Raw genomic sequence first — 9,646 nt, forward strand, 5'->3', positions numbered from 1 at the left:
GAAACGCAAAAAAAAATCGAAGCGTTTTCACTGAAAACTTTGTCGCTTTTTGGAAACAACGTGCCAAAAAACAACACATCTTTACTTGAAGCATTGCCGTGGAAACGAGGCTTCAGGGAGCGTTACCACGGCAACGGCTTCAAGCCAGAACGGAAGCTGAAAAACGTTCAAACGATTTGACATTTTTGACATTTTGCGTTTTGGAAACGCGAAAAAAAATCGAAGCGTTTTCACTGAAAACTTTGTCACTTTTTGGAAACAACGTGCCAAAAAACATGTTTACTTGAAGTGTTGCCGTGGAAACGAGGCTTCAGGGAGCGTTGCCGCGGCAACGGCTTCAAGCCAGAACGGAAACTGAAAAACGTTCAAACAATTTGACATTTTTAACATTTTGCGTTTTGGAAACGCAAAAAAAATCGAAGCGTTTTCACTGAAAACTTTGTCGCTTTTTGGAAACAAAGTGCCAAAAAACAACATGTTTACTTGAAGCGTTGCCGTGGCAACGAGGCTTCATGCCTGAAGCCAGCAGGGGGCGACAGACTTTTCTTTTCTTTAAAAAAAAAACAAAACAAAACTTCGGTTTTGACGGCGGGGAACTTGCCGCAGTCCAGCGCCGCCCCCCCCATGGTCTCGGTGTCGGGGACCACCTTGCCGGTCTTGGCGTCGACGCACCAGCAGCACCCGCGTGCCTTGGAGCACTGCTTGGGCAGGAAGTCGCCGTAGGCGTCGCACTGCGGGCAGCAGGCCCCGCCCTCCTTCTGGCAGTACATGCTCTCCCGGTAGCACGGCCCCTGCTGCGCCTCCACGGCGCCCCCGCTGGACGAAGAGTTCCCCACCGGCCCCGCCCGGCCCACCGCCAGCAGCACGCTCAGCGCCAAGGCCACGCCCAGCGTCCTCATGGCGACGAAGGTGAGGATGACGAGGATGAGGAGGAGGAGGAGGACGATGATGATGATGATGAGTTCAGTGTCGAGACTGTGGAACCACGAAGAAGAAGAGATGGACACAGTCAGAGAGCGTCTTCATCATCGTCGTCTTCATCGTCGTCTTCATCATCGTCTTCATCGTCGTCTTCATCGTCGTCTTCATCGTCGTCTTCATCGTCGTCTTCATCGTCGTCTCACCAGACAAAACTAATTAAATTAGACCCAAACAATGGAAAACACCAAACAACACTAAAACAGAACCTAACAAACAGAACCAGACTAAAACTAAAACAGAACCAGACTAAAACAGAACCAGACTAAACAGAACCTGACTGAAACAGAACCAGACTAAAACTAAAACAGAACCAGACTAAAACAGAACCAGACTAAAACAGAACCAGACTAAACAGAACCAGACTAAACAGAACCAGACTAAAACTAAAACTAAAACAGAACCAGACTAAAACAGAACCAGACTAAAACAGAACCATACTAAAACTAAAACAGAACTAGACTAAAACAGAACCAGACTAAAACTAAAACAGAACCAGACTAAAACAGAACCAGACTAAACAGAACCAGACTAATCAGAACCAGACTAAACAGTGACAGACTGACGACTCACCGCTCCTGCTGTTCAGCTCTACGTTCTACCTGGAGGTTCTCCGCTTTATAAACCTGACGGGCCTCATTGTCTGCTGGTTCTTCTCACGGTCTCGTTCGTCCCGGAGCCGCTGAGGCTTTGTTCTCATCTCATTGTGTCGTTTTATCATGAAACTGATCCGCTGATGAAACTCTTTGTCTCCAGAGGGAGCGCCGGTCCTGACGGAGGAGGGTGGAGGTCACACCGGATCCGCTTCCAACTGGAGGTCACACCGGATCCGGTTCCAACCGGAACCTCTTTCTTTTATTTCATATTATCAGCAGCTGGGTGAGATCAGGTGTTGAGGGTGGAGCCTCCTCCTCCACCTCCTACACCTCCACCTCCTCCTACACCTCCTCCTCCACCTCCTCCTCCACCACCTCCTCCACCTCCTCCTCCACCTCCTCCTCCTCCTCCTCCTCCTCCTCCTACACCTCCTCCTCCACCTCCTCCTCCACCTCCTCCACCTCCTCCACCTCCACCTCCTCCTTTCTCTTCTTTATGTCAGAACGTAGACGCCGTCCTTCTGCCCCGGTATCGTCTCGTCTTGTTTTGTCATAAGATTGTTTTGGAGTCACGGAGTTCGTGGTTCAGGAACCTGAAGCTCTTTACTGGAAAGACGATGTGAGCGTGTTCCAAGATGGCCGCCAGACGACACCACCAGACGACACCACCAAACAAATCAAACAAACGAAACAAACAGACAAAACAAACAAACAAACAAAACCACCAAACAAAACAAAACACCCAAACAAAACAAACAATCAAAATCACCAAACAAACAAACAAAGCAACCAAACAAAATCACCAAACAAAACAAAACAAAACAAACAAAACAAAACAAACAAACAAAACAAACAAACAAAACAAACAAACAAAATCACCAAACAAAACAAAACCACCAAACAAAACAAAACAAACAAACAAACAAACAAACAAAACAGTCAAAAACAAACAAACAAACAAAACAAACAAAACAAACAAACACAACCACAAAACATACAAACAAAACAACCAAAGAAAACCACCAAAAAAACAAACAAAACAACCAAACAAAACCACCAAACAAAACAAAACAAAGGAAACCACCAACAAACGACGGAGCCTGAATCGTTTCAACAACTTGTCACTTCGTTGTTTTTAAAAACTTTCCGTCCACATGACAAACGTCTCGACATGAAAACTCCTCGCCGGGCGCAGTTCACCTGTCAGGCCTGGAGGGGGCGCCGTGATGTCACGGAGAGGGGGGCGGGGCTACAGGAGGAGGGGTGGGGCTACAGGAGGAGAGGCGGGGCTACAGGAGGAGAGGCGGGGCTACATGAGGATAGGGTGCGGGGCTACATGATGAGAGGGGGCGGAGTTACAAGATGGGGGCGGGGCTACAGGAGAGGCGGGAACAGAATGAGGAAAAGAAACTTAACAGATGTTTCAGTTTGTTTTATTTGGAAGATAAACAACGAGACGTTAAAGTAAACAACAACAAGGCGGAGGTCGCGGCCTCAGGAGGAAAACAACACCGTCCGTCTTCGTCTCCACAAAAGCTGCTGCTGTCACCTGAACCTGGTCTCCACCCGGCCCCGGGGCTCCTCCGCCACACCCTGGAGTACAGGTATGGTTCCAGACTGTTCTTGGCAGGGAGCCAGCAGACCTGGTCCAGGACCACTGGGACCTGGTCCAGGACCGCTGGGACCTGGTCCAGGTCCAGAATCACGTCTGGCTCAGGCCTCCGAGGCGAAGACAAACGTTTGTTTGTTTACGTCTGTCTGGGTGTTTGTTTGTTTGTTTGTTTTGTCATGAAACCACAACAACAACAATAAAGTCTAAACAGGAACTCTGGATCGTTATTAAGGTGACTGTCACAATAAAAGTGCCAATAATAAAAGAGAATAGTAAGAAATAAAAATAAAAGCGTTTAGTAATTGGACTCGACATTCAGTGTCAAAGTGAGACGACAAAGTCGGAAACATTTAAAAGTTGTAAAAATACAGAGAACAAACAGTGATTTATCTTTCAAAGGGAAAAAAGTTCAAAGGAAAGTCATAAAAGACGTTCAGGAAATGTTTTTGAAAGAGGAAAGGTGTCAGTGTTCTTCTAAAAGTGTCTGTGGCCCTCTGGTGGTCCAAGAGGGGACTACGTGAGGGTCCACAGGTCGGGGGTGGATGGGGGGGTCCACAGGTTGGGGTGGATGGGGGGGCCCACAGGTTGGGGGTGAATGGGGGAGTCACAGGTTGGGGGTTGAATGGGGGGGCCCACAGGTTGGGGTGAATGGGGGGGTCCACAGGTTGGGGGTTGAATGGGGGGGCCCACAGGTTGGGGTGAATGGGGGGGCCCACAGGTTGGGGGTGGATGGGGGGGTCCACAGGTTGGGGTGGACGGGGGGGCCCACAGGTTGGGGGTGAATGGGGGGGCCCACAGGTTGGGGGTGAATGGGGGGGTCACAGGTTGGGGGTGAATGGGGGGGCCCACAGGTTGGGGGTGAATGGGGGGGTCACAGGTTGGGGGTGGATGGAGTGGATCCACAGTTCAGGAGTGGATGGGGAGGTCCACAGGTTGGGGTGGATGTGGGGGGGGGGGGGGTTCCAGGTCTTATTTGTGCATCCTCATCAGGATCCTTCTGGTTCTGGACGTACTGTAGTGTGTGGATGCCCTGGCCAGAGGTCCTGACCAAGAGGGTACAGTCCAGGAGGCTACAGACCAGGAGGCTACAGACCAGGAGGGTACAGACCAGGAGGGTACAGACCAGGAGGGTACAGACCAGTAAGGGTACAGACCAGGAGGGTACAGACCAGGAGGGTACAGACCAGTAAGGGTACAGACCAGGAGGGTACAGACCAGGAGGGTACAGACCAGGAGGGTACAGGCCAGGAGGCTACAGACCAGGAGGGTACAGACCAGTAAGGGTACAGACCAGGAGGGTACAGACCAGTAAGGGTACAGACCAGGAGGGTACAGGCCAGTAAGGGTACAGACCAGAAGGGGTAGAGACCAGGAGGGTACAGACCAGGAGGGTACAGGCCAGGAGGCTACAGACCAGGAGGGTACAGACCAGTAAGGGTACAGACCAGGAGGGTACAGGCCAGGAGGCTACAGACCAGGAGGGTACAGACCAGTAAGGGTACAGACCAGGAGGGTACAGACCAGGAGGGTACAGACCAGTAAGGGTACAGACCAGGAGGGTACAGACCAGGAGGGTACAGACCAGTAAGGGTACAGACCAGGAGGGTACAGACCAGGAGGGTACAGACCAGGAGGGTACAGACCAGTAAGGGTACAGACCAGGAGGGTACAGACCAGGAGGGTACAGACCAGGAGGGTACAGACCAGTAAGGGTACAGACCAGGAGGGTACAGACCAGTAAGGGTACAGACCAGGAGGGTACAGGCCAGTAAGGGTACAGACCAGAAGGGGTAGAGACCAGGAGGGTACAGACCAGGAGGGTACAGACCAGGAAGGTACAGGCCAGTAAGGGTACAGACCAGTAAGGGTACAGACCAGGAGGGTACAGGCCAGTAAGGGTACAGACCAGAAGGGGTAGAGACCAGGAGGGTACAGAGCAGGAGGGTACAGACCAGGAAGGTACAGGCCAGTAAGGGTACAGACCAGTAAGGGTACAGACCAGTAAGGGTACCACCCCCCAGCTGGACAAGGTGAGAGTTGGACGAAGGTCCGGAGATCCCAGAATGAGGCTTTGTTGAGGAGTTTGAAGTCCAATGACACGAAGATCCGCCGCCGTTGAGTCTCGACGCTCAACTCTGATCCATCGGTTCCTGGTCATCGCGGGAGAAGATGTTCTCCAGGTCGGAGTTCTTCTTCGACTCCTCCTTGATCCTGTCCAACAGCTGGTCCTTCCCACTGGTCCTCAGTTTGCCTACGAGGTCCTGGAAGATGGTGAGCAGTGACTGGCCGCACTCCATCACGTGGTTCTCCCCTGTGAATCCGTAGGTGAAGCCCGACGTGTGGAGACCGCACAGTCTGCCGAGGCCGTCGAAGACGGGCGAGCCAGACGATCCGTGATACATGAAGGTGTTGTAGGTCACCTGTTGGTCTGCTTGGCTCCCGTCCTTCAAGATGTTCTCGATGCCTTTAACAGACAGGTGGTACCTGAGGGACAGCAGATTGAACATGGTCCTCATGTGCCAGGGCAGATGTTCATCCACAGCCTTGCCCCGGTTCTCCTTCTCGATGATCCACGTCGGATCCATTTGCTTCACCTCCCCGTTGGGGTGGCCGAAGAGACAGACTTCGCCCGACGGAGGAATCGGGCCGAACCTCTCCAGGAGTCCCGGTGGGACGTTCGTCGACTTCTTTGACCGCCGTTTGCATCTCTGGCCCTCGGGGCGGAGCTCCAGCACGGCGTAATCAAGATCACGGTTCCATTCCACCAACTTGTTCTCTGCAGTGAAATAGACGTAGTCGGCTTCGCGATCTAGTTGGTCGTAGTGAAAGTAGGCACACACCTTGATGTTGGCGTCCAGGGTTTGCTCTGTAACATGTCTGCTGAACAAATGTGCGGCGGTCATGATGAAGTTATCCACCAGCACGAAGCCTGATCCCGTGCAAACACCTTCCACGACGATTTTGCAAACAGACTGGGCCAATCCGAACAGCTTCTTGAGTCGGTAAACTTCACTGAAGGACTTTTGGATCTTTCCAAAGTTTTCCTTCTTCTGCATTTCCGTCTGGTAGTACTTGGCAGTGAACACTTTCTCCATCCATTCTCTCAGATCAGGAAACTGTCGGCGCAGTATTTCATAAATCTCCTCCAGGTTGGGCTCAGCGTTTGTGTTTGTCGACTCTCTGGGGTACACACTGACGCCTTGCTGCTCCGCCAGAGCTATTGCTACCTTGACCTCAGCACTCCTCCATCTCTTTGTCGTATTCTTCGGCAGGCAGAGCTTCAACTGTTTGCCGTGAAGGCCGTCGACCGTCTGCGAGCGCTCCTCCACCAGATTCTTGTCCTGGACGTTGGTGAGCGTGAAGTCGGGGAGCTCAGCGATGAAGCGACCGTCTCGCCTTACGGCCTCCTCCACAGTCATACCCCGCTTTGCATAGACACACACGGACCTGAAGTCCTTGATTTTACTGTTTCTGAACAGCTTCTTGCTTGCTGTGTTCAGTCCTCCCTTCGTATCGATGTAGAAGACGGAGTATTCGTCTTTTGGAAGCACTGGGGGCTTCCATTGAACGCCAGCTTCCTCTACTTGATGTTTCTGTTGATACACGATCACGATCTCATCCATGTCGATACAGGAACAAGGGAAGTGAGTCGCCACGATCACTTGCTGGTCTTTGCTGCTGAGCTGAATGATCAGGTTGTTGTCGTCATCCTTGAGCTTCTTCGTCGAGGCCTCCAAAGATTTGATGGCGTCCAAAACTGTCTGTGGACGATCGCAGTGAATGTTGAACTTCTGCTGACCGTCTGGATCAAATTGCACCTTAAAATTGTGCGAATGCCCGCCCTGCAGGAAGTAAGAGAAGAATTGAGCTTAGAAATCTGTTGAACCAAAAGAACATTGAAGAACATTTTGTCCATGGTTTTCACAGAACCAAGTTGAAGGGCTCATTCACAGTTTCCTATTTGAGACGGACCAGAGTTCACAACAGGGGCTTTCTGGGAACCATCCCTGAACTCTGGTCTGGATCGAAGAAGGGAACTCTGGTCCCCTTCAAAACCTTGGTTTCTGGTTCTCATATTTGTGGAGTTGGGGTTAGGGTTGGGTTGGGTTGGGGTTGGGGTTGGGGTTGGGGTTGGGGTTAGGGTTGGGTTGGGGTTAGGGTTGGGGTTAGGGTTAGGGTTGGGGTTAGGGTTGGGGTTAGGGTCAGGGTAAGGGTTAGGCTTGGGGTTGGAGTTGGGGTTAGGGTTAGGGTTAGGGTTGGGTTTGGTTGGGGTTATGGTTGGGGTAAGGGTTGGGGTTAGGGTTGGGTTGGGTTGGGGTTAGGGTTAGGGTTGGGTTTGGTTGGGGTTATGGTTGGGGTAAGGGTTGGGGTTGGGTTGGAGTTGGAGTTGGGGTTGGTGTTGGGGTTAAGGTTAGGGTTGGGTTAAGGTTAGGGTTAACCTTAGCCGTGTTCTGCTCACCACAGGGCCACCGGTCGACTCCTCCTTCCCTCTGAACGAAAATGATTCAGGCTTCTGGAAGGTTGACAGGATAAACAGATTTAACGTTTGGGAAAACGTGACCAAGGGCTGAGGTGAGGCTGAAACTCACCTGCGAGGCTGCAGCGCCCCCTGGAGGTGTGCTGCTGCGGGGGGGTGTTGGCTGGAAAAAGAGAAAGACTCATGACGGTTCTACCTGGAGGTGTTTTCTCTCTGGAACATGGACTACAGTCATCCCGGTACTTACGGCGCACCACTTCCTGATGTCACTTCCTGGCTTCCTCTTTGGGGTTTTTGGAGGCATTTCCCCTGGAGACTGCAGAGGTCCTGCACCTTACCGTAGGGTGCACTTGAACACACGTGGATTAGCGGCTATGCTAATCTGTACTTCTTGATCTGACGCTGAATCGTCGCCGTTTGTTTCCGTCCTGTCGTTTTCCTGATTCTTTCCACCACCGTGACAGTCGACCTGCCAAACATTACATCATCATTCTATTATTACATGACATCATCATGACTGTACCACCAAACTGCTGCTCCCGTCACTTCCTGTTTCTAAACCTTACGTCACCTGACACCGTCCCCAACGTCACCGGACACCGTCCCCCAACGTCACCGGACACCGTCCCCCCAACGTCACCGGACACCGTCCCCCCAACGTCACCGGACACCACCTCTGAATGTCACCTGATACCGTCCCCCCAACGTCACCGGACACCGTCCCCAACGTCACCTGACACCACCCCTGAACGTCACCTGACACCGTCCCCCAACGTCACCTGACACCGTCCCCAACGTCACCTGACACCACCCCTGAACGTCACCTGACACCGTCCCCCAACATCACCTGACACCGTCCCCCAACGTCACCTGACAACGTCCCCCAACGTCACCTGACAACGTCCCCCAACGTCACCTGACACCACCTCTGAATGCGTCACCTGACACCGTCCCCCTGAATGCGTCACCTGACACCGTCCCCCAACGTCACCTGACACCACCCCTGAACGTCACCTGACACCGTCCCCCAACGTCACCTGACACCACCTCTGAACGTCACCTGACACCGTCCCTGTATGTCACACAAAACTGCCCCATTACTCCCGTCTTATGTGAAGCATCTCTTGAAGTACACACACACACACACACACACACACACACACACACACACACACACACACACACACACACACACACACACACACACACACACACACACACACACACACACACACACACACACACACACACACACACGTTTTTTCGACCGTGAAAAACGAAAAGAAATTGTTTTCCTAAATGCACTTCGTGTCTACTTTGTATTTCATAAATAAAAAAGATAAAAGATAAAAGATATATATATATATAATCTAAAGAACATCATTCTCATATCTAGTACATATATATATATATATACATACATATATATCTCGACGTACTGCACACAGCTGTAAGGAGTCTTTTGGCAGCAACATGTTAAAAAAAGCCGCCTAAAGCAGTAGAAGTCACTTCAAAGTATAAAACGCGTCTTTGAAGAACAGGTGGAGGACGAACGTTTGTTTCCAGTCGTTCTTTTACCTTCAGCAGGTTTGTTCCCGTCGAGGCGCCGCCGCGTTCTGAAAGAAAAAAGAGTTTAAAAAAGCTCCTTTGCCACTCAGCTGGGAGCCCCGCCTCCAGCAGCCGATTGGTCCACGTGGCTCTGCTCTCAGCCGATTGGCTCACGCGTGACCGGGAGGAATTCTGGGATTTCCTCCTGCAACATCTGGTTTTCATCTGCTGTCTCTCTGCTCTGGTGGTGAGAAAACCGACTCCTTGAACGGACTCACGGGTTGTTGAGTCGTTCACCTAAGTGAACCGGTTGTCTGAGTCACTCGAGTCATTTGAGTCATTTGATTCAGTTGCGCACTATTTCCACCCGCGCCTGAGAATCATGTATTCATAGTAAAATGCTTAAACACTTAATTAAATAAACAATAAGTACAC

At 51.4% G+C, this 9,646-nt stretch overlaps 1 protein-coding gene across 1 annotated transcript; it reads right to left on the bottom strand.

Annotated features, from left to right (window-relative positions):
* Positions 1–4,950: 4,950 nt before the first annotated feature.
* On the bottom strand, positions 4,951–7,967 carry LOC308148585 (serine protease FAM111A-like; the record flags this gene model as incomplete). Its single annotated transcript, XM_080522058.1, has 4 exons — positions 4,951–7,028; positions 7,646–7,699; positions 7,776–7,826; positions 7,911–7,967. 4 exons carry the CDS (start codon positions 7,965–7,967, stop codon positions 5,316–5,318), a joined length of 1,875 nt encoding a protein of 624 aa, XP_080378184.1. The 3' UTR covers positions 4,951–5,315.
* Between the last annotated feature and the right edge of the window lie 1,679 nt (positions 7,968–9,646).

Source organism: Blennius ocellaris (assembly GCF_963422515.1).
Source record: "Blennius ocellaris genome assembly, contig: SCAFFOLD_97, whole genome shotgun sequence".
Lineage (NCBI taxonomy): Eukaryota > Metazoa > Chordata > Actinopteri > Blenniiformes > Blenniidae > Blennius > Blennius ocellaris.